Below are 24,689 nucleotides of genomic sequence, written 5' to 3'. Positions count from 1 at the left end.
AACAATAACTTCCTGTGTTTGGCTCGGCAATGCCTCGCTTTGAATGGATAAAGAAGGTTCTGACTTGTTTCTACAATGTGTTCAGGAATATTGTGTTGTTCTACAGTCATGGGAGTCAGCGTCAAGAACTTACAGACCGAATACATGAAGAACATAGGGAGAAGGAAGAGTCCGGAAGATCACGACTGAACTCTGGGGTAAGTGCGGCAGCTGTTCGTGTGTTCTTAGGTTACCAGGCGCTTGTATGGCAGGGATGACAGTGTTGTGCAGTGAATGTGTGACACAAAGTTACTCATATACAAGTTATATTTTCCTCGTTCTAAAAGCTGCAGATCCAGTTTGTTTACTGCCGAGAGAGAGACAGACAGTAAACTGATATCTGTACTGAGGAGGGGGCGAGTGCCTGAAACTCCACTTATATATTCATAGACATTGGGGGAGGGTCAGCGAGTTACTCTCCTCCCTTCCCAAGCAATGATATAGTCCTTGATATTCACATTCATTCAGTCATATCGTGAGATTTGTTGATGACAGTTGTAACAATTTCCGTTATAATATTGTAACGTGATTTTTAAAAGGTTTAATAAAGTTTCACCAAAAAAGTCCATTCTCGTTCTATCTGGTGTACCACGGCACGGTTTGTGGTAGGCTCAGGCGTCCACGTTCCCGTACACTTGCCCCCGAATTGCAGTAACCACAAGTGAATTGATGCTAATTGTGGTTCTGCAAAACTGCAGCTAGTCCCGGGGCGGCCAAGGAGTTGTTGCAGCGATCCACATGCAGTTTCCGCGTTTCAGAAGCAGATACGCTCAGGCCCGGTTCACATCTGCGCATGGGAAAGCTAATCCGCCTAAAAAGCGATTACCTTAGGGAACCGGCGGACTCTATAGACTATGATTGGTTCCTATGAGCGCTGCTCTTGTCAGTCAGACCCCTACCATCTCCTGCCTGCGCCTCTGTGCAGTAGGAGTATTGTTCCACTGCTATGATGTCCTGAAGGGCCGCCCCCAGTGCACCAACTAAAACGAAATTTTCTCTAAATCTACAAAAGTGACATACATAACAAAGGTACGTTGTACATCGCTGTAGTGTAGTGTCAAAATAGTTAAGAAATATGCAGTACAACCCGAATAGTGACAGACACAATACCTCCAAAAATAATTACACTAACACCCCCCCTTCCTTAAAGGGATCCTATCACTGGATACTTTTTTTTCTAACATGTCGGAATAGCCTTAAGAAAGTCTATTCTTCTCCTACCTTTAGATGTCTTCCCTGCGCCGCCGTTCGGCAGAAATCCAGGTTTTCTTCGGTATGCAAATGAGTTCTCTTATAGCACTGGGGGGTCCTCAGAGCTCAAACAGCACCGGGCCGTCCGCAATGCTGCGAGAGAACTCTCCAGCGCCACCTCCATCTTCTTCTGGAACGCCCTCTCCCTGTTTCGTCTTCCGTCCTGGGTTTCAATCTTCTAGGCCTCGGGCAGAGCCAACTGCGCATGCCCAGGCCACAAGAAAATGGCCGCTTACACCAGCTTACTATGTAAGAAGCCATTTTGTTGTGGCCACGGGGGCACTCGCAGTCGGCTCTGCCCGAGGCCTAGAAGATTGAAACCCAGGACGGAAGACGAAACAGGGAGAGGGCGTTCCAGAAGAAGATGGAGGTGTCGCTGGAGATTTCTCTTGTAGCATTGGAGACGCCCCCAGTGCTATTTGGGCGCTGAGGACCGCCCCCAGTGCTGCAAGAGAACTCATTTGCATACCGAAGAAAACCAGGATTTCTACCGTACGGCGGTGCGGAGAAGACATCTAAAGGTAGGAGAAGAATAGACTTTCTTAAGGCTATTCCTTTGTGTTCGTCCGAAAAAAAGGGTATCCAGTGATAGGATCCCTTTAACAGACAGCCACGGTGCCCATTACAGCCTGTCATAAGAGCCATCCTTGATCCAGTATAACCCTGACCATGGGGTGCAGTTATTTATGGTAACTTCTTTCCTTTTGTCAGACACTAAACACCTTGTACAAGTATATCTGTATACCTACTAACATCAGTCCAAAATTGTGGGTCAGTTTTAGTCAAAAGGGGCGAGACTTTTTATCACCCACAAGTGTAATCTCATCCACATATAAATATTCTAGATCTACTTATTTAATTTATCTAATTATTTACTTGGTTATTAATCTGTATTATATTTGTTTAAATAGGAAGAAGAAGACACAGTGGATTTTGGTGGGAACAGTGAAGTAAGAAATGCCCTGGAGGAAGGTATTTAATGTTACCCAAACATGTACAAGTAATGTCCTTAAAGGGATTCTACCACTAAATTGCTATTTTTTCTGCTTTAGATGTCGGAATAGCCTATAGAAAGTCTATTCATCTCTTACCTTTAGACGTGGTCTCCGCTGCGCCGTTCCTTAGAAATCCTGTTTTTTACCGGTATTCTAATGCGCTCTCCGCAGCAATGGGGGCAGGCCTCAGCGCTCAAACGGCAATGGGGGCGTCCCCACTGCTGCCAGAGAACTTTCCAGCGACGCCTCCATCTTCAGCTGCATCCTCCACTTCTCTGTCGTCTTCCTTCTGCGTCAGCTCTGACGCCTGCGCAGTTGGCTCTGCCAGCAAGACACTAGTAGAGCCAACTGCGCATGCCGGCAGGTGGCCATATTTTCGAGGCCGCAATTGTGTGCATGCGCAGTACGCTCCTCAAAGTCTTTGCCGAACAGAGCGTATTGCGCATGCTGAGTAAGGTCTGTACAGACCTCCGACGCGCGAGTGAAGTCATCCAGGCTTTGGAGGGTCTGTACAGACCTTACTGAGCATGTACAGTACGCTCTGTTCGGCGAAGACTTCGAGGAGCGTACTGCGCATGCGCACAATTGTGGCCTCGAAAATATGGCCGCCGGCCGGCATGTGCTGTAGGCTCTACTAGTGTCTCGCTGGCAGAGCCGACTGCGCAGGCGTCGGAGCTGACGCAGAAGAAAGACGACAGAGAAGGGGAGGATGCAGCTGAAGATGGAGGCGTCACTGGAGAGAGTTCTTGGGCAACAGTGGGGACGCCCTCATCGCTGTTTGAGCGCTGGGGCCTGCCCCCATTGCTGCGAGAGAACTCATTAGCATATTGTTAAAAAACGGAATTTCTAAGGAACAGTGCCGCGGACACCACGTCTAAAGGTAAGAGACGAATAGACTTTCTAAAGGCGACTCCGACGTCTAAAGCAGAAAAAATAGCGATTTAGTGGTAGATTCCCTTTAAAGGGAATGTCCAGGAGTTGCTATCTACTATTGGACAACCCCTTCAAAATATCCAATTTTCTTACCTTTATGTGACACATTTAGAACTATTTTGTATCCAAATAACCAGAATTAGCCAATTACAAAAGAACTATTGCAAAAAAATTGATATTATTGCTTCTTTCATTTTCATTTAATCTTAAAACTTCTGCTTTTATCCCTAATATATCCGATCGCCCCATAGTCATTGTGGGGCACAAAACAGAAACATCTTCTTGCTGATTTCCTGGAAACTCAAGTCATGTCATTTCTTGTAAGACAACTTTCTTATATAAAATTGTGTAATTGCCAGTCGTGCAGAAAAATTTCCAGAGGGCATGTCATGTGATCATGGCGAAACTTGTTTGTCATTTACAGTAAGCTACAAATCCGCCGGTGGCTACCCCTGCATTATCTCATAGGAGCCTTAGGAATTTCTGCTGTAGCCTCCTCTATTGTTGAGCAATCAGTGCAGTTAGTTTTGGTGTCTCATATACTAAGATCTGTACTGTCAAGTAGGTGGGGTCAGGAAGAAGCAGGCAAAGTCGTGTATTTCGGAGCTCTCTGACATTGACCAGAGACCAGAATCATGTTGACATTTACCTCCTCGTGCCCGACACCACCCACTTGACGGTAGATAGCCTAGCACAGTGATGGCGAACCTTTAGAGACCGAGTGTCCAAACAGCAACCCAATACCCACTAATTTATAACAAAGTGCCAACACGGGAATTTAACCTTAATAATGTGCGGATCCACAATTGCACACAATTACAGACCTGCAAAATATGGTCATAGGAATGGGGCTTTATAGAGCTTTCTGCTCAACATTGACTCCCACACAGTACAATCTGCTCCACAGTGGTCCCCACACAGTACAATCTGCTCCACAGTGGCCCCCACACAGTACAATCTGCTCCACAGTGGCCCCCACACAGTACAATCAGCTTCACAGTGACCCACACACAGTACAATCTGCTCCACAGTGACCCCCACACAGTATAATCTGCTCCACAGTGCCCCCACACAGTACAATCTGCTCCACAGTGGCCCCCACACAGTACAATCTGCTCCACAGTGGCCCCCACACAGTACAATCAGCTTCACAGTGACCCACACACAGTACAATCTGCTCCACAGTGACCCACACACAGTACAATCTGCTCCACAGTGCCCCCACACAGTTCAATCTGCTCCATAGTGACCCACACACAGTACAATCTGCTGCAGTGGCCCCCACACAGTACAATCTGCTTCACAGTGACCCCCACACAGTATAATCTGCTCCAGTCACCCACACACAGTATGATCTGCTTCACAGTGACCCACACACAGTACAATCTGCTCCACAGTGGCCCCCACACAGTACAATCTGCTCTACAGTGCCCCCACACAGTTCAATCTGCTCCATAGTGACCCACACACAGTACAATCTGCTGCAGTGGCCCCCACACAGTACAATCTGCTTCACAGTGACCCCCACACAGTATAATCTGCTCCAGTCACCCACACACAGTATAATCTGCTTCACAGTGACCCACACACAGTACAATCTGCTCCACAGTGGCCCCCACACAGTATAATCTGCTCCACAGTGACCCACACACAGTACAATTTGCTCCATAGTGACCCACACACAGTCCAATCTGCTTCACAGTGACCCACACACAGTACAATTTGCTCCACAGTGGCCCCCACACAGTACAATTTGCTCCACACTGGCCCCCACACAGTACAATCTGCTCCACAGTGGCCCCCAGAGAGTGCAATGTGCTCCATGGTGTCCCCCACACAGTACAATTTGCTCCACGGTGGTCCCCACACAGTATAATCTGTTTCACGGAACGGGTGCCCAAAGAGAGGGCTCTGAGTGCCACCTCTGGCACCTGTGCCATAGGTTCGCCATCACGGGCCTAGCATATCAGACACCAAAGCTAACTGCTCTGATTGTTCAGGAACAGCGGGGACTACAAAAGAAATTCCAACTGTGCTGGAATCCACAGGGTGGTGCCTATGCAAATAACTGGAGTTGGACAAAAAAAGGGCCTCTTTACACGAATGTTATCCCCATACTGTGACTAAAAATGACATATGTGACCTCCACTGCGTGTTTTAAGCATGGACCACAGGATAGGTAATAAGGGGTCACACGCTGGGACTCAAGGGTGCTGTCTCACCCCATTTCAATGTAGTGGTGCTTGAGCACTTGCATTCCCTACACATTCAAATTGTATGGGACTGACAACGGTCACCAAGCTCTCAATCTGTACAGCTTTGACCATGTGTATTGAAAAAAAGGTTTTATTTTTGTTTTTTTTACATTGAGTCTGGCAGCCCGACACAGCTACAGAACATACGCAGGGATCCCGGACAGAGGATTTGTGATCTTAGTGAACGCCGCCTGTAAAAGTAACAAGCGTCCATGAATTGAAAAAATCCAGCATCTATTCCTTTGTATAAAACGTAACTTTTATTATGAAAAAGTTTTCCGGAGCATGAGCCGCTCCATAAAATCAAGTACAAGTATGCATGATGGCAGAGATGAAATGACGTCTGACTGACGCGTTTCGGGGCGTTATTGTAGCCCCTTAATCATAGTCTGGAAAAAGTCATAGTCTGTAAAAGTAACGCCCAACTTTTTTGTCCATTTACAGTATCGGTGGCCATTTACGAGACGTTTGTTTCAGTCTGGCATAGGCCGCCGGAGGAATTGAAGAATCAGCCTCTGTTCAAAGAAATAAACTCTGTGATACAAAGTGTCTTCTGTAACATAAGAAGCCGGGCGCGTCCCTTGGAAGAATACGAAATCATTATATGCGTCATTACCAGGTTGATCGCTCACTTTAAGAACAAAAGGGAAAATAAAATGACTTACAGGTGAGAACTAAAAAAGACGGGTCACCGATTATTATCTATTATTATTATTACAGCTTCTTGACATGGCGCCATGTTTGTGTTTAGACTCGGAGGACACTGATCTGCCTTGACATCCCCCATATCTTAAAGGAACTGTCCAAACGTTTGCAACTTTACGCCCATCCATAGGGTAGATGATAAGCGTCTAATAGGTGAGGGTCCAACTGTTGCGACCATCACCAATCACGACAGTAGGAGTCCTGCGTCCCCCCTATTTATATAGAGCAGGGGATAATGCCAAAAATATCTGACTGGGGTACTTTGGCAGGGCCATAGTCTTTGAATGTGCTGGTTGACATAGACTTGGCTGCAACTCCATTCAAACAGGGAACACAAGATCCCCATTTTCGTGATCATTGTATGTCTCAGTAGTCCAACCCTCGGGATTAGACACTTGTTAGCTATAGGTGATCAGTAGAAATTTTGGGACAACCCCTTTACCACTGTTAGAATATCTCTTTCAGACTAAGGCCCCATTTTAGGGGAACGCAGCTTTTGCTGCAATTTTTTGAGCCAAAGCCGAGAATGGATTGTGCAAGGTGGAAGTACAAATATTTCCCAAGTATTGACCTAATATTGAATTTTTTCACATTTAACAGATTAAAAACACGTCAAGAAGTTGTTGATTTTGTTAGAAAACACATCCAACGCCTTCTAGACCATTGGCTACCGAAGTCAGAGCAAAGATCCCGGCCCGTGTATGTCTTCCTAACCGAAATCCTGTCAGTTAATGGTAAGAACTCTTTTTGTATTATCATTGTTGCTAAAATTTCAGTTGGTAAAATTGCGGTATTTTAGCCCCACCCCAAGCGGTGTAGGACGGCCCACTTTGCAAACCCACCACTGCAGATTCTGGCACCATTACAAAACCAGGTGGACCACAGTATTAGTCACTGGGGTCTGCCATGTACCAATGTTGTCTGTGATGTGATGGATTTGTCAGAGCTTCGTGGCTTCCGTTATATATTTGTGGCTTCCATTATACATTTGTGGCTTCCGTTATACATTTGTGGCTTCCATTATATATTTGTGGCTTACATTATATATTTGTGGCTTACATTATATGTTTGTGGCTTACATTATATGTTTGTGGCTTCCGTTATATATTTGTGGATTCCATTATACATCTGTGGCTTCCATTATATGTTTGTGGCTTCCATTATATATTTGTGGCTTCCATTATATATTTGTGGCTTCCATTATATATTTGTGGCTTCCGTTATATATTTGTGGCTTCCATTATATGTTTGTGGCTTCCGTTATATATTTGTGGCTTCCATTATATACAGATGTACAACGGCCATGTTCACATTTGCATGGGATGATTTGCATCAGTTCACTTGAGCTATTCTTCTTATCACATACAATGGAATCTGATACTTTAAGCATCTCCGTAAATTTTGACCACTACTTATCATAACACATGTCAAGGTAGAGCAGTGATGGCGAACCATTTAGAGACCGAGTGCCCAAACTGCAACCCAAATCCCACTAACTTATCACAAAGTGCCAACAAGGCAATTTAACCTTAATAATGTGCGGATCCACAATTGTACACAATTACAGACCTGTAAAATATGGTCATACGAATGGAGCTTTATAGAGCTTTCTGCTCCACTGTGACCCCCACACAGTACAATCAGCTTCATAGAGACCCCCACACAATACAATATGCTGCACCGTGGCTCCCCACACAATATAATCTGCTCCACAGTGAACCCCACACAGTGCAATCTGCTGCACATTGGCCCCACACAGTATAATCTGCTTCACAGTGACCCACACACAGTCCAATCAGCTTCACAGTGGTCCTCACACAGTATAATCTGCTCCACAGTGGTCCTCACACAGTCCAATCTGCTTCACAGTGGCCCCCATGCAGTATAATCTGCTGCACAGTGGCCCCCACACAGTACAATCTGCTGCACAGTGGCCCCCACACAGTACAATCTGCTGCACAGTGGCCCCCACACAGTACAATCTGCTGCACAGTGATCCCCACACAGTACAATCTGTTCCACAATGGCCCCCACACAGTATAATCTGCTGCACATTAGTCCCCACACAGTACAATCTGCTGCACAGTGGCCCACACACAGTACAATCTGCTTCACAGTGATCCCCACACAGTACAATCTGCTCCACAATGGCCCCCACACAGTATAATCTGCTGCACATTAGTCCCCACACAGTATAATCTGCTGCACAGTGGTCCCCACACAGTATAATCTGTTCCACAGATGGGTGCCCAAAGAGAGGGTTCTGAGTGCCACCTCTGGCACCCGTGCCATAGGTTCGCCGTCATGGAGGTAGAGTAAATCAGAAAGGAGATCAAAGACGTTTAATTCACCTTTGTGTGGAGAGGATGACCTGCGGGGCCCCTTGGCTTTTGGGTGTGGTCACAGCTGTGATCACTGTGGAAATCGGGCAGACCCCATTACAGTCTATGGGGTCCACAGGTAACCGATTTGTAACCAGATTGTCATTTTTCTGGTCCCCAAACTGACCCGGAGAACGGAAACTGGAGCGCAGGGGTGAACCTGTATTGGAGGGGCTGGGTGGATATTCTGGGTTTTGGTGCCAGACTCCCTTTAAAAGGAAACCAAAGAAATTTCCGGCACTCAATTGGTATGCTTCCAAAGGTGAAAATTTATTTTAACAAAAAATGTTAAAATGTGGTCATGTGGGAAATCCAGAAAATGAAGATCAGGATTTTCCCACATGACCACATTTGGCTTCCTACTACTCATATCTCCTACCGACAAACTGCCGAAGGTCTTCTAGACCGAAACATTTTTTGTTAAAATAAATTTTCACCTTTGGAAGCATACCAATTGAGTGCCGGAAATTTCTTTGGTTATACTAATATGGCGGTGAGAGGCCATTTCCGAGCACCAGCATAACACCGAGTGACGGTTCAATATCTGTAGAATCCCTTTAAAAGGAATCTATAGCCAAGTCAAACAACCCGAAGCACTCTAATGGCTGGATCGGGGGAATATCACCCACTTGTGGGGGTGATACCTAGCCAATGTGTTGTATGTGATTTATGTCTGTGTTATCTATATACCAATACTTAGATTACAGCACTAAATATCTGTCTTTACACAATTTCTTTACAGTCTTAGAACCATTTATCAACAATTATTCTGAATTTACATTTATAAATGAAGCAATAGTATTGGCCTTGGATGACGAACCTGCCGCTCTGCAGAAAGAGGATTCCACTAGATTTGCAGAGGTGAACCAGGACGGTCGCTGCAGCGCCCCAGATGAATCTAACATAACCTTAGAAAGTAACAATATATCCAGGTAATGGTTACTGTATAATAATCAATAGAACACGTCTACTATTGTGGCTATTCCATGTGCGCCAAGGCAATTGTTAAAAGTTTTGTCTCTCAATTAAGTATTACATTTTGCTCTTATACCCCTCCAACATCAAAAATATCTAAACTAAATTCATTTAAAAAAAAAAAAAAAAAAAAAAAGTGATTTTTAGGATGTCCCCCCCATGTGTGCAGGGCCGGTGGTCGCACATGCTCACACAGATGTTACTGTACAATGGCAGAGGGAAGTCTTGAGAGTCCTGCTTCCCCACCCACACTGAGTGATGGACAGCTCTGTCTGGATACAGGAAAAGCTGTGTGTGGGCAGAGGAAGCAGAGCAGGACTCGCAGGCTCTCTGTATGACACTGGCGGTGGTGATACAGCTTCTGATGCTAGGTTTATAGACGATAATGGGGTCCGCCAGATTTCCACCCAATAAATGTGGAGAGAAAAGTCCTGCATTTTTCTAGTGGAATGGGGGAAGGAATCCCCGAACGGAGACCAAGTGCTAATGTGAACCTAGAAAACACTGTATCAAATTGTAGAAAACTATCCACCCCTGAGCTCAGCATCCCCCCCCCATCCTATGCTCCTCTTAGAGATAGATGTCACATCCCCGTTACATCTATTACTCGATACATCTTCTCTGTGATACAATGATAGTCATCTTGGACTTACTATTTTACTGTTGTGTTTGTATTTATTCCAGAATGAAAAAAAAGTTCAGGATTAAAAAGAAACTTGGAGGTGAGGGATCTCTTAATCGTACATGATATTTTCTACTCTATGCACCTTATTGAAGCTTTCATTTTTTTAAAGGTTTTTTTATTTTGAGCAGATCAGTTGAAGACTTATCCTTAGGACAGGTCCGCAATATCTGATCAGTATGGGGTCTGTTACCTGTGATACCTGCCGATCAGCCACTGGAATGACCATCGAGCTCCATAGGTTGTAGTGTGGCTTTGCTTGGTATCTCAGCTCAGCACCATTCACTTTAATGGGACTGAGCCGTGATCAGGCCATGGGACCGATGAATGTGATATCACAAGGCCTGTGAAGTGCAAGTACCACTCAGGGAGTGCAGTCACCTCTTCAAAACAGCTATTCCTCGTGGGTCCTGGGGGTCAGACACCCACAGATCTTCTTCTGATAACCTAGGGATAACTCATCAGCTGATAACGACCAGAAAACACCATTAGGCAAAATTAGTTAGGTAGGTAGGGCGAGTAGTCTGCAGGCTAGCTAGGGAAACAGGGAGGGGGTATGAAAGGGGGAGGGAGTGAAGAGCAATGCATCATGGTAGTTGTAGGCTAAGACGGCAGGAAGATCCCCATATAAACAAATACAGATGATACCAAGAAGTCCCAGAGAAACCCAGAAATCACTCAAAGCACTGCTAAAGGTATTTGGGTTCACTTATTAACCCATTAAAAGCACTAACAGACCTTTTTTAAACAAAGGGTTTTTTTGCAGCGAAAACCCCTTTAAATAGATGTGTGGACAATCCTATTAATGGATTCCAAATGGCATCAAAAATTTTGGGGGACAGATGAATCTTTTAGGCTTCCTCAGGCTCTAGGGTCCAGGTGTGACTGAAATCTTGAGACTAGATTAACATGACCAAGTTTTGTTCTCTGTGTATGTCGGATTCACCAGCCTGAATATAGTTATCTATAATGTTAGGAGTCCCTGACACCCAGCAGGGTCATAACTAACAAAGACTGGGCCCCATAGTGACCTTTTGACTAGTGCTCCCCCCAGCATTGCGCCCCTTTTCCTGTCCCCCACACAGTATAATGTCCCATAATGTCCCCTCCACACAGTATTATATCCTATAATGGCCCCTCCACACAGTATTATATCCTATAATGGCCCCAACGGTGTTCGTTGCAAATATGAAAAAAAAAAAATTGGGGTTCAGCAGAACCAACATTTTTGGGTAGCTTCTCTATATTATACAATAGCCTGTACACCCCTGTACCCCAGTAAGGAGCGCAATGCAAATATTAGACTTTTATTCTTTCTGTTCTGTTTCTTTGTAAGAATTGGTTAATCGCAGTAGAAAAAGAAAAACAGACTTGAAGGATTCACCCAAATTCCGGTCTCTTTGTAGTACGTTCAATGATGACAGTGATGTAGCAGACGTGGTAAGTTGTCCGAGCAGATATTTTGTCTTTCTGTAACTATGTCATTGCTATTGTATCCACTGGGGACGTTCATTAGCATTCACTTCTAATTGTAGAAATATTTCCTATTTGGGTAATAGGGAGGAGCTGTATAGTGTGAGAAGATTTAAAGGGATCCTATCATACAAACACATTTTTTTCTTACTAACACGTCGGAATAGCCTTAAGAAAGGCTATTCTTCTCCCACCTTTCGTTGTCTTCTCCGCGCCGCCGTTCCGTAGGAATCTTGGTTCTTGTCAGTATGCAAATGAGTTCTCTCGCAGCACTGGGGGCGGGCCCAATGCTGCCAGAAAACTCTCCAGCGCCGCCTTCATCTTCGTCAACAGCATCCTCTTCATCCGGCGGTGGCTTATAACTTCTAGGCCTTGGGCCTCGGGCGGAGCAGACTGCAAATGCCCACAGACCACAAGAAAATGGCTGCTTACACAGTATTGTAAGCCATTTTCTCGTGGCCTGTGGGCATGCGCAGTCTGCTCTGCCCGAGGCCTAGAAATTACAAGCCACTGCCGGAAGAAGAGGATGAAGAGGACGGTGCTGACGAAGATGGAGGCGGTGCTGGAGAGAGTTCTCTGGCAGCATTGGGGACGCCCCCAGTGCTGTTTGAGCGCTGGGGCCATCCCCCAGTGCTGCGAGAGAACTCATTTACATATCGACAAGAACCAGGATTCCTACGGAACGGCGGCACGGAGAAGACAATGAAAGGTAGGAGAAGAATAGCCTTTCTTAAGGCTATTCCGACGTGTTAGTAAGAAAAAAATGTGTTTGTATGATAGGATCCCTTTAAGAACCTGAATACGTATTCCCTATAAAAAAGAGAGAGGGGTAGTTATTGATCGTATATTGTTCTAGGGCATTGGTGGAATAAGCACAGACTGTAGTTAATGTCTCTCACCTTGTACTGAAGTTAGAGAGGTCCAAAATACCTCCCTAACCAATAATAATACAGCGTAGAGGCCTTTAAGAAGGGTACAAACATACCTTCTACGTCCACAAATCAATGAACAAATGCAGAGAAAATAATCTATTTACAGATATGCGAATTAGCCTGCAAGGGCGATAGGGTCAGGCCCAATTTGCTAGGTTTACCTAAAGACAACCCCAAGTGCTTCGCCTTTCCTCTGCAATCATTGACATTTTCGCTTCGGCTCCGCCTGCATAGCGGCTGTCCATAGGCAAATTTGACAAATCCTTCCTGTCCCCAATGCACTAGTAGACTGTTTGCATATCCATAACATGATTCTCTTTGCATTGCTTCATCAGTTTGTAGCCACAAAGTTAGGTTTCTGCTCCTCTTACACCCCGTATACTGCACTATTATTGGTTTGGGAGGCATTTTGGACCTGACAGACTCCCTTTAAGGGATATGCACCAAAGACCCCTTTAACGATATATTATGTCGTTTAACAATGCCATTTCTCTGGGTGATGTTTATTCATTTATAACCAGGGCTCCTGCGATGACGGTGAAGACAGCGAAGATTCAATGACATCAATTCTTGACTCTTCCCTTAAGATGTGGCTAAAGAATAACTGGACTGCCCAAATCTCTGAGGTAGGTGGAAAGCTAAGAAGTAGAGATGAGTGAGTACTATTCGAAACGCCAGCTTCGAATAGCATGCACACATAGGAATGGACGTAGCCAGCAAGCAGGGGGTTAAGCGGCCATCCACCGGCAAAGTCGGCGTGCCAGCCGCTTCCATTCATTCCTATGGGTGCGTGCTATTCTAAACGGCCGTTTCAAATAGTACTCGCTCATCTCTACTAAGAAGGTGTTTGCTTGTCTGTTACATTGTTACATGGATTGAGCTTCTATTACTCCATTTACTATTCTGTATCCTTTGTGTAATGGATGATGAAATGGAGCGCACCCCAGAGGCCGTAGGGATTTCCTCCATACTATGGAACCAGTTTTACCCAAACTTTGTCCCAATGTAAACAGTATTACATTCCTAGAGAAAACACTTGGGAATTTGCCTGGGGTCTGTGGAGAAATCTGCTTGTTGTTCTGGACAATCTAACCTATAATATGAATGTCTATGTTTTATTAGAGACTTGCAGAAAAAGAAGACGCCTATGAGATTTCTGTGTATGATGAGAGCGCACCGGAGACTGTTCTCTGGAATACTACAAGACATGTGGAAGACTTTAAATTACTATATGACCAAATGCACCAGGTGACACATTTATTTCTATATACATGACCTAATATTGTTATTCTCTATGAATATGTAGTTATGGATTAAGTTTATTTATAGTCATGTACCTTTGGAGCTGTATGCTTGTATGCTTATGTACTGTACAAAATTGACAATTTGTAGTCTATTATTTGGCTAGTGGTTAGTGTAAAAATTGCAGGATATAGTATTTTTTTTAAATATAGATAGTGACATGGATAATTGGTATTCCACATGAGGACTCCCCGAACGGAATACCAAACACAACTGCAAGTGGTGCGCCAGTGAAAGCACACGGACCCCATAGACTATAATGGAGTCCCTGTGGTTGCCACCAGATCTCTGCAGGGATCATGAGGACAGGAAAGTAGTTTACAATCTACTTTCCTGTCTGCATGATTCATGCGGGCAGCGTGCGGCAAGCATTATAGTCTATGTGGTCCGTGTGCTTTACTGCACAGCGCTTGCAATTGCGTTCGGTAGTCTGTTTGGGGGGCGGGGGAGGTCCCATGCGGACCCCCCGTACGGGATACCAATGCAGATGTGAACGAGGCCTAACAATGCTGCACCACTGAAGAGCAACACTCAGCTTCTCCGGCAGTGTAAGTATGCACAAACCAGTTCCTCCAACATGCACCATTGCTAATGCTACCCAGGACAGGAAGGGGGCACTATTTAAGGACTTATTCCTATGCTTACAGGGAGTCAGAGAGTCAAGTGAATGGCCTGTATAGCTTTGGAAAGAAGGCACCTCCACAAGGAAGTAGACCCAGGGCAGCACTAAATCCACCACCATGGTGGCCTAGGTTTGCAGGAGACATTGCATCGTCCCACACTAGCATGGTGTCTGATACCAGGGCACAGACATCTATTTGCTAGTAAGACTACTAAGTGTCACTGTTTTACTGCCGGTAACACCCTGTGTTGTGTGACATTGTTGCCAGATAGTTTACTATGATATAAATCCCCTATGTCCAGTGTGAGTTCCTTCTTCCACTGGTGTGAGTCTAGGCAGCTGCTCCATGAGGGCAGACCTGATAAGCAGAACATTGGCCACCATGGCCACCATATTGTCTCCCCTGGTACCGACAGAGGACTGCGGAGTACACTGGTACCATCAGGTGAGCTCAGATGTGGCCAAAGCTTCAGCAGTAGGGCGCCTTATTTTAGTCAGCAGTGATAGTCCCAACAATGTGTGTGATGGGGCGACTCATGTTCAGCTCTACGCTAAGCAAACGACTTATTCACGATTATATATTAGAAATAGAAATATAATCTTACTTTTTCTTTCAGAAATATCCAAACTTCAAGTTTACAAAGCCAGACACTACGGCAGGAACCAAGCGTGAGGATGACAGACAATTTTTCCGCTCCATTGGCACATCTCCGTATGACTTCGTAAATGTGAGTCCCATATATCAGTATAGCAAGATCATTTTATCCTGGACAACCCCTTTAATCCCTCTTTATGGTAGAAGCTGACAATGTAGACTTCATGGTAAGAGTACAGGCATGGTGTGTAGTCTACATGATGATCAGGGGAGTAAGCTTACCCCCATACTACCACCATAAGAACGGTTTATAGCAGTATGGCGGTGATTTTCATTTATGTTTATTTTGCTACTTTTTATCCTTTCTTATTTAGGTGCTGGTGGATCTGCTCAAGGAATACAAAGAAACAGAAGTTGTGTTTTTCTTCTCCCCTTTTGAGTATGAAGATAATGTGAGAGAACTTCTGAGATGTCCTTCAGACGGTGACGTCACCACCAGTGATGTGAGTAGATAAGCTTATTAGGTGAATGAAATCCATAAATAGCCCTAACAGGAGCGTCGCAAGGAGGGAAAGGGTTCAGTCAGATTGGGGATCTACAGTCAATGAAACTCTTGAATAATATAGAAAAATTATTGCTACTCCATAATTTAAGGATCTATCTATCTCCTATCTATCTATCTATCTATCTATCTATCTATCTATCTATCTATATATCTCCTATCTATCTATCTATCTATCTATCTATCTATCTCCTATCTATCTATCTATCTATCTATCTATCTATCTATCAATCTATCTATCTCTCTCCTATCTATCTCTCTATCTCCTATCTATCTATCTATCTATCTATATATCTCCTATCTATCTATCTATCTATCTATCTATCTATCTATCTATCTATCTATCTATCTATCTATCTATCTCCTATCTATCTATCTATCTATCTATCTATCTATCTATCTCTCCCTCCTATCTATCTATCTATCTATCTCTCCCTCCTATCTATCTATCTATCTATCTATCTATCTATCTATCTATCTATCTATCTATCTATCTCCTATCTATCTATCTCCTATCTATCTATCTATCTATCTATCTATCTATCTATCTATCTATCTCCTATCTATCTATCTCCTATCTATCTATCTCCTATCTATCTATCTATCTATCTCCTATCTATCTATCTATCTATCTATCTATCTATCTATCTATCTATCTATCTCCTATCTATCTATCTATCTATCTCCTATCTATCTATCTATCTCCTATCTATCTATCTATCTCCTATCTATCTATCTATCTATCTATCTATCTATCTATCTATCTATCTATCTATCTATCTATCTATCTATCTATCTGACGGGTTCCTGAGGAAGAGGAGAAGGAACATGGCTGGTCTCCTGCAATATCCTGAGATTTCTTTATATATTCCTCAACTGTAATATGAGGAAATGGGATCAAAGGAAAGTAGAAGATGAAAGTCAGGAAGTGCTAAGATACTTTTTAGTGCATTTTCTGCGTTTAGTGAAAATACAACAAGGGCAGGAAGGATTCTCTAAGTAATTACAGATATTCTGCAAGACCATTCACCGTTACTGTCCAGCGCTTCTGTCTGCTTTTTATGGCCATCTATAGAAATAAGATGAAGTGTTTCTAACCAGTCTTTTCAATTCCAGGAGGAACAAGTCAGCGAGGAGTTCAGCACAGACAATGAATCCGCTGGAGACTCTAGTAATGGTACAATCGGTTTTAGACATTTTAACATGCAAAATGAAGAAGGAAAATCTAACACAGGTTTGTATCTAATAATTCTGTTCATAACAGCCATACTCTATTGCTCCCAATACATACAGAATCCCCTTACTCTTAAAGGGATCCTATCATTGGATACACGTAGGAATAGTCTTAAGAAAGGCTATTCTTCTCCTACCTTTAGATGTAAGCGGCCATTTTCTTGTGGCCCGGGCATGCGCAGTCGGCTCTACCCGAGGCCTAGAAGATTGAAATGCAGGATGGAAGAAGACACAGGGAGAGCCTGTTCCAGAAGAAGATGGAGGCGTTGCTGGAGAGTTCTCTCGCAGCATTGGGGACTCCCCCAGTGCTGTTTGAGTGCTGGGGACCGCCCCCTGTGCTGCAAGAGAACTCATTTGCATACCAAAGAGAACTCGGATTTCTACCGAATGGCAGCACGGAGGCGACATCTAAAGGGAGGAGAAGAATAGCCTTTCTTAAGGCTATTCCTACGTGTTATAAAGAAAAAAAGGGTATCCAATGATAGGGACCACCCTATTCTTTCTATAACGTCTTTCTCCTTTATTTTTCTCCCATGGTAAGTATCACCAAATATCACCTGTCCAGATATTCCTTGGTATCTCAGCTTTTCTGTAGAACATTACTGAAAATAGTTTTTCTTTCCAGCCGGCCAAATTCTATAACAATTGGTATAATTTGTTCAGCTATCCCATGCAGGGTTACATCAGGGCAAGGCATGAAAGAGGGGACAAAGCCCCCGCCGCCACCTACATTTGATGTTCGCTTACGTCAAGTTTGGGGGCTGCTGTTTGCATAAAAAAATAAGCCACGCTCCCACAGGAGAAATAAATAAATGAAATGGAATCTGTAGATTGGCCATAAACCTAGAGGCCAATCTTATAGTTTCCAAATATGCCTCTCGGATTCAGCTTTGTGGCCCCATTTTCATGAAAAGCATCAGTTTATTCTTAGGCAATGAAGGAAAAACTGAAAATACAGCAATTGCCTTGAAAGGAGAATTTCATGTCTGCTGAATGGAGCCAATTCTACCGTCTGCTTTCACATACAATTCTGGGTCGGAGGTTGTTATAACTCACTAGGAAAACTGCATTGCAAATAACAAACTGCAAATCGCTCATGAGAACCGCCAAAAGTGGAGGGAGGCTGAAAGAGGAACTTTCCAGAAGACACCTCCGATTCTCCCATAGCAGAGACTTCATAGGAGATATTTTTAGGACTAAGGTGAAACCCTCCATTTGCACAACAGCGACATCAAAAGGTTTTGCTTACAGTATTACCAGTCGCCTACTAGAGATGGGCAAACCAATGGAGGCCTGAAATGAATCTGGAACCCGAGCCACCCCAACCCAAAATGAAACAAATCACCTATGTCTATTACTCACTAGCACAGAAAAGTATAGATACTATAAAACACAGTCGCGAATTATGAGAAATAACTCATCTCTGCATTTGCAGAAGAAGAATCTTCATCCGGTGACCTTGAAGACACATCCAGTGTTAATGATAACACAAATGAGGTACATTCAATTTTGTTTTTTTTTTCACAATTCAAAAGAAAATATAAATGTTGTTTTTTCAATAAGCTAAAATACACCTTATACACATCACCTAGAGGCAGGCAGCCAAGTTATACAAGTACGTAAAGTCATTCTTGTAGTAACTCCAGTAAAAAAAAAACATTATTGTACCATTAGTTATCACATTAGTCCATAAATGTGTCCTGGCATATAAAAATAAATAAATGCATTCTCACCTGCTCCCGCTACTCCGGTGTCGTCCCGCACCTCCCGCTTTGTTTGCTCTTCCGGCCTTGTGCTGAGGCCAATCAGTGGCCTCAGGAAGAGGACCAGTGATGTCACCAGTAGTGACATTCAGGCCTTTTGCTGATTGGCCTAAGCAGTCATGTGACTGCTGAGGCCAATCAGCAGCTTCAGATCAATGCTGACATGTGAGATATGGGAGGACACCGGAGTAACAGGGACAGGTGAGTATACATCTTTTTCTTATTATTTTCACTGCCCCCCAGCTGACTTGTCCATTTTTGCCTGGACAACCCCTTTAATTGCTGATATACAGATGTATCTATATTACTAGTCGGGTCATCAGGACAATGCAGATAAAGCTACAGAGAAAAAATCTTAGTTATTGTTTTATTTATTTTTACCTTTTTTGCCTGGTGCTTTCTATAGCTTTGTGCATGTAATAGTTTTAGTGCTGTATTATTATAGTAAGATGATAGAAGATCACACATTGCAGCCATTCTATATTGGATTCTAATAATTCCTCTATTTCTTTATTGACCAGTGCCCTATAGGTGACGAATCCATCACAGACTCTTACGACAGAGAAAATGATTCTAAGGACGGTTATCAACCCGATGGCAATGCTTGTTTACGATTAAGAAAAAAACCTAAAAAATGTAAGTATTGACCGGGATGTTCATGATCTTATCAGCCAAAAGCACTGACGAGAGACATATACTTCTTTCTAAAGAGGTAACGCAGTGATAACTATGATGCCGGATGTTGCAGCCCAGTAAGGGCTATTTGGGCATCACATCACTGGATGGGCTGCCGCCTGATAACATACGATGGCGTCCGCATACGAGACCGAACAAACAGCAGAGTCGGCAGCTATGACTGTATAGGGCTATAGATGGGACTGAACACACATACGCTTACCTTGTGCAAATAGGCTTTTTTTTGCCTGAAGAAGGCTCGAATGTACAGTAAAATATCTCATCAGGTTTATAGATGGTTTCCTAGTCAAGTATTGTTAACTGGAGAATCTTATTAAGATCTATCGTATTAAACCTGCCCGTGGAACAATCACTTTTTGCAAACAATAAATGACAATTTGCTTATCGTGTTTATATTTTCCAGCAGATAAAGGTACTTCTTACAGAGCGCTAGAGGACAGGCCCAGCACCAGTGTGACTAGAGATGAGGTACGTTGCCATGTACGGTCAATTTAGGAAAATTATTAAAGATGTTCTCAAAGAAAGACATTTTATTTTCAGACTGAAGCCAATGCTGATCAATAGGGTTGAGCGATCGGGATGGGAAATGATCGGATCCCGATCGAGGTCGAGTAAATTTCACGATCACGATCAGGTTCCGACCTCGCCTAAAATAGATCGGGAATGGAATCCCAATTGCTCAACTTACCTGCACAGATCCGCTGCTGCTGTCGCTCCCCGTTCCGATTCTCTCTCATTTACAGGCCTTCAGAGTGCCGTGCGCGCCACTGCCTCCCAGGCTAGTGTTACAGCGGATCTGTGCAGGTAAGTGGACACCAGGGTGGACTAAGTAGCTGGGGGATTTTTTAATCACTACACACTGTGGACTCCAAAAATTAAAGCGTTCAATTTTTGGACTCCATGCTGTATAGTGAATAAGATCATTTTTAAAATCCGATCTTTGATCACTAAAAAAAATCTCATTGACTTGCATTAGGATTGGAATTGGGATCGGGTTCGGATGGAAAATGATCGGAAATTGGATTTTACACACTATCCTGAAATCTCAAGATCGGCTCAACCCTACTGATCAATGCACACCCAGTCTCTCCAAGTCCCAGTAGATGGCAGACTTTGATAGGAGCATTTTCCTATGTAGCACAGGTCAAGTAATACAGGTCAAACCTGCCATGATAAGCATCACTTTTTAGGAAGCATAAAGGCAAGAATGATGTTTATGAAAAAAAACCTTTAAAGTGTTTTCAGCCCCAAACTTATTTTTAGGGTGATCCGTCGGGGTCCAACATGAGCGTCTGAAGGTGCTAGTGGGCAGGCAGTGCGCACAGCACTATTACTATTCCCATATATGTAACAGGAGGAGCACAGCAGTCCCCTCTACTACATAGCGGTGGATCCGGGAATTGCAGCGCTATTCCTATTACTGCTCCTGTTCAGGGTCCGAGATCACTTACTGATGACTTAGCCAGAGGAAAAATTAACTGGGGACCAGAAAACCCCTTTCCATCCTGTACATTGGAAAAATAATAAGAAGAGCTTTTGCACAGAAAAGTCATATTTGCAAAATGGCTGCATTCTAAGTTTACATATGTTTTTTTTTTTTTTTCAAAGGAATTTCCAAATGCAGATAATAGAAGTGAATTTTTCAGCATTCAGCCTCAGTGTCCTACAGAGATGAATTCTACCAGCTGGAATCCACAAGAGCCGGCTCACAAAGGCTTCGATCTGACCGGCCAGAACATTACACAGTCTATGGAACAACAGAAGAAGAAACTACAGGGGACCCTCCTTCGTGTTCTGTATGAATTAATTGATGAGATTATAGCAGGTGGGAATTATCCTTCCATATAATACATACATTACATACAGAAGCGAATTCCAACATGCAAAGATTTTCCAATTGAAAAAAAAAGTATCATATTGTATATAGAGTATTGGATGTTCTTGTCTTATGGCATGGGCCAAAAACACTTTGGGGCAATTTTGGGACACTAAACAACCACAGGACCTTATGGACCAGAGGTTTAGTGTCTCAGATAGCCTGGTTGTAGATCTGTCAGTGCTTGTATTGGAAAAAAAACCCCTTACCTAGAGATAAGTCTCATCAGACTCATCCCTGGCGCTCTCGCTTTCTCAGCAATTGTTCATTGAAGCCGGGGAAAGCACATCATATTATACAGAATAGAGTGTTTCATTATACATAAACCTGACAAATAATTATTGCACTTTTCAGGTGGTAAATCCAGAGTTTGTTTCTTGCACAGCATGGGGTAAGTACATCCCTTATTGTCTGAATACGTTTCATCCAAAGGCCATCCTCAGCCTTCTTTCCAAATGCAGCGCACTGTCAGTAGTGGTTTCCCTGAATATAAGATGCAGCTATGCAGTGATCCTTGCACATAGTATAGATATTTGGATATAGTGTGTAATATTTTGGCTCAGACAAGCCTTTCTTACAATATCAGTATGTAACCTACTAGACCAAAATGGGTGTAGGAAGAGTGACCCTTAAAGGAGGATGAAAAAAAACTATTTAATTAAAAAAAACAGAACACTTGCCTGTGCTTGGGGCTTTGGTATCTCACCAAGTTTCACATGGTTTGGTCCTTATAGAAGTAGGGAGCGGCTGACCATCTAATATGTATGGCATACCTCCAGATGTCAAGGGACGTAAAGCCTGAGTTACTTATAACTTACTAGCCTCTGGCCGCGACTTCGTCTGCGGGTTGTTGGCTTCGATGATCTGCCTATATTCAGCAAATTGCTGCCGTCGATAGTTTGCCTGCTCAGGTGTTTCGGCAGTTCTCAAGCTGGCCTGCCGCTGAACTCATTCCTCGCACCGTGCCTGTGATTGTTCCGGCATCTCAGCAGCTCGCTGGGGCACCATATAATGAGCGTTTTGTTGGTGCTGATCATCCCCCCTCAGCTCCGCTTGAGGAGAACTCTGTGACTTCTTGCTCCTTCATAGCTCTCCTTGTTTTAGAATTTTGCAACAAATTAGATTTTCTTTTTCCCGGAATGTTTAAAAGTAGCAAACTGACAATTTGGATGAAAGGTGTTTTCCCATCCAGTGTGTCAGCAGTGCCTGGAGCAGATCAGATAATATGCAAATGCAGGTACACAATGGACAGAGGTTAGATGTGTGTTTACATAGAGAGACAACAGACCTGAATGAGATAAGGCTGCTGGCAAGAGCAGTGTAATATAGTATGTGAACATAAATCCAGAAGCCATGTCATTTACAAGGATAAAAAGTAGCTGATGTTTTAATTGCGGTTACAATCTATCTATGGGACAAATTTCATTCCAATCCGTTCAGTGGTTTTTCCGTGATTGAGTAACAAATATACAAATCCACAAACTTTCACATATATAATATTAGTAGGATAGGATAGTCCTATACTGTAATTCATGTCCAGTGATTTGCAGCTGACTCAATATCTGATCACATTCTTAACAACTCCAGAAATGACGTTTCTTCTTCTTTTTTTTTTCAAGTATTTTGAAGAACCAGAGTGATTTTATACTAGACTCTATACCAAACATATACACAGAGGGACAGATTATTTGGTACTTGAATCAAGTTGCTGAACTGCTGAAGTCCCAACGTCCACAGCCGCTGCCCCCAGACGTTCTGCAGGCCAAGGCTCAAGATCTCTTAAAAAATAAAGTCCAAGGTGTGTTGCACCAGAACCATAAATAACTAGAGTCCTTATGGTCCGCTAGCTTAGTATTCCAAAAACTACTAATATTTGCTAACATATATGCCCTTGGTAGATGTGTATTTCTCAGTTGTAGTCAGAGTATTATACCGCATATGTAATGTATTCCTTATAGAGGACCATCCATGTCTTCCTGCACATGTGGTTTTATATCCCGTTGAATTCAGCGCACTGTCGGCTTTCCCGTTATATGCCTCGGGGCTGGACTCCCTTACAGTGTAAAATCATTTTGGGTTGGGATATATGGGAAGAAAGTGATTTGGAAAGAGTTCTGATTTGATAGTAAAAACTGAACTTTTCCAGGTTTTCTGACCAATAGCGTGATCAAGCTCTTGTTTAAGAAGGAGATAATGAAGAACTTAAAGGCATCCCATCAGGCTTTAGAAGACCCATCGGCAAACAAAGAGACTCTATGCGTAAGTAACCGTCCATACATTGTAACATGCATGCTATATGTGATCCCCATGTTCATTACAACAATTATTAAAGCCTTTGAATTGTCTCATTCAGAGCTCGTTCACTGGAGACTGATCTGATAGTGGTTCACTTACTTCTTAGAAATCAGATAGAACAATGTAATGTAGTTGCTGTCTTAACATGATTGGATCATTAACAAGGCCATGTCACTTCTAAGGCTATATAATCTGAAAAAATTCCAATGGAAATCTGCATTCGATGCATGAGAATCCGTATTTGGGTAATCCCATGCACTAGAGAAAAATCAGCCCAGGTGTTTTTACTACCTGTCACCAAAAGTAAAACCATGCATGAACAAGGCTCCTTGCACACAACCATAGGATTTGGCAGTGTGCTACCCAGTGACCGCTAGCACACTGACCCCTTCTTTTCTTACAGCCCCATATATTAGGATGGCCCATGTAGGGCGCCCTGAGCCTGGCCAAGAGTAATGGATGGCACAGGATTCTCCATGCACTACATACAGATTGCAGCCTATCCACCCATACAATAAACTGGGTAGAATGTTAGTTATTATCTATAGTTATTATACAAACCAGTTTATTATAGATAGATGCACTGGGTGGCTGAGATGACATCTAGGCCCAGAAGTAGACATAATCTCTATACTGTCACCATAGGGCCGCCATTACTAATCATCTTGTTCACAGCCCTAATCCAAGGCAAATACTGAAAAAATAGGATACTATTTCCATTTATTTGTAGAATAAATGAATGAATTCCAGGGGTGGGCCCTAGTCTGACATTGGCTGGATGCCGTGCTACACAAGGGCAGACCATAAACGTCATTGCTTTGCTGTGCTTATAAAGTTTTCTCTCTGTTCGTGTCGCTTATGTTGTATTTTCCTTTCCTCCTTTTTTAGGGGTTATTGGAGGATCTTACAAAGATCATCACCAATCAAGTCAGGAGTTTTGATTCCCCGTCAATACACTGAGAAGAGGCTCTACTACAGAATATCCCTGAAATAATAATACATACAGAGTATTAGGGAATACCTTGACCCTCTCAGCTCACACTACAATGTTTACATGTATGAATATGAGAAGATGTTATTATGGGAATGAATGCGATACGCCAGCAGGACAAACACTAGTCTGT

General features: G+C 43.3%; 1 protein-coding gene across 1 annotated transcript; it reads left to right on the top strand.

Moving 5' to 3' along the window:
* Positions 1–24,689, top strand: LOC142185400 (uncharacterized). Its single transcript, XM_075260825.1, has 20 exons — positions 1–197; positions 2,202–2,262; positions 5,918–6,140; positions 6,779–6,912; positions 9,302–9,491; positions 10,219–10,256; positions 11,553–11,656; positions 13,143–13,247; positions 13,744–13,869; positions 15,163–15,273; positions 15,515–15,643; positions 16,819–16,936; positions 18,371–18,432; positions 19,220–19,334; positions 19,798–19,862; positions 21,003–21,219; positions 21,625–21,661; positions 22,890–23,068; positions 23,417–23,529; positions 24,454–24,689. The coding sequence occupies exons 1-20, from the start codon at positions 30–32 to the stop codon at positions 24,523–24,525; spliced, it is 2,367 nt and encodes a 788-aa protein (XP_075116926.1). The 5' UTR covers positions 1–29; the 3' UTR covers positions 24,526–24,689.

Source organism: Leptodactylus fuscus, chromosome 11 (genome assembly GCF_031893055.1).
Source record: "Leptodactylus fuscus isolate aLepFus1 chromosome 11, aLepFus1.hap2, whole genome shotgun sequence".
Lineage (NCBI taxonomy): Eukaryota > Metazoa > Chordata > Amphibia > Anura > Leptodactylidae > Leptodactylus > Leptodactylus fuscus.
The sequence above is the reverse complement of the archived record's forward strand: the minus strand, read 5'-3'. Positions and strand labels throughout refer to the sequence as shown.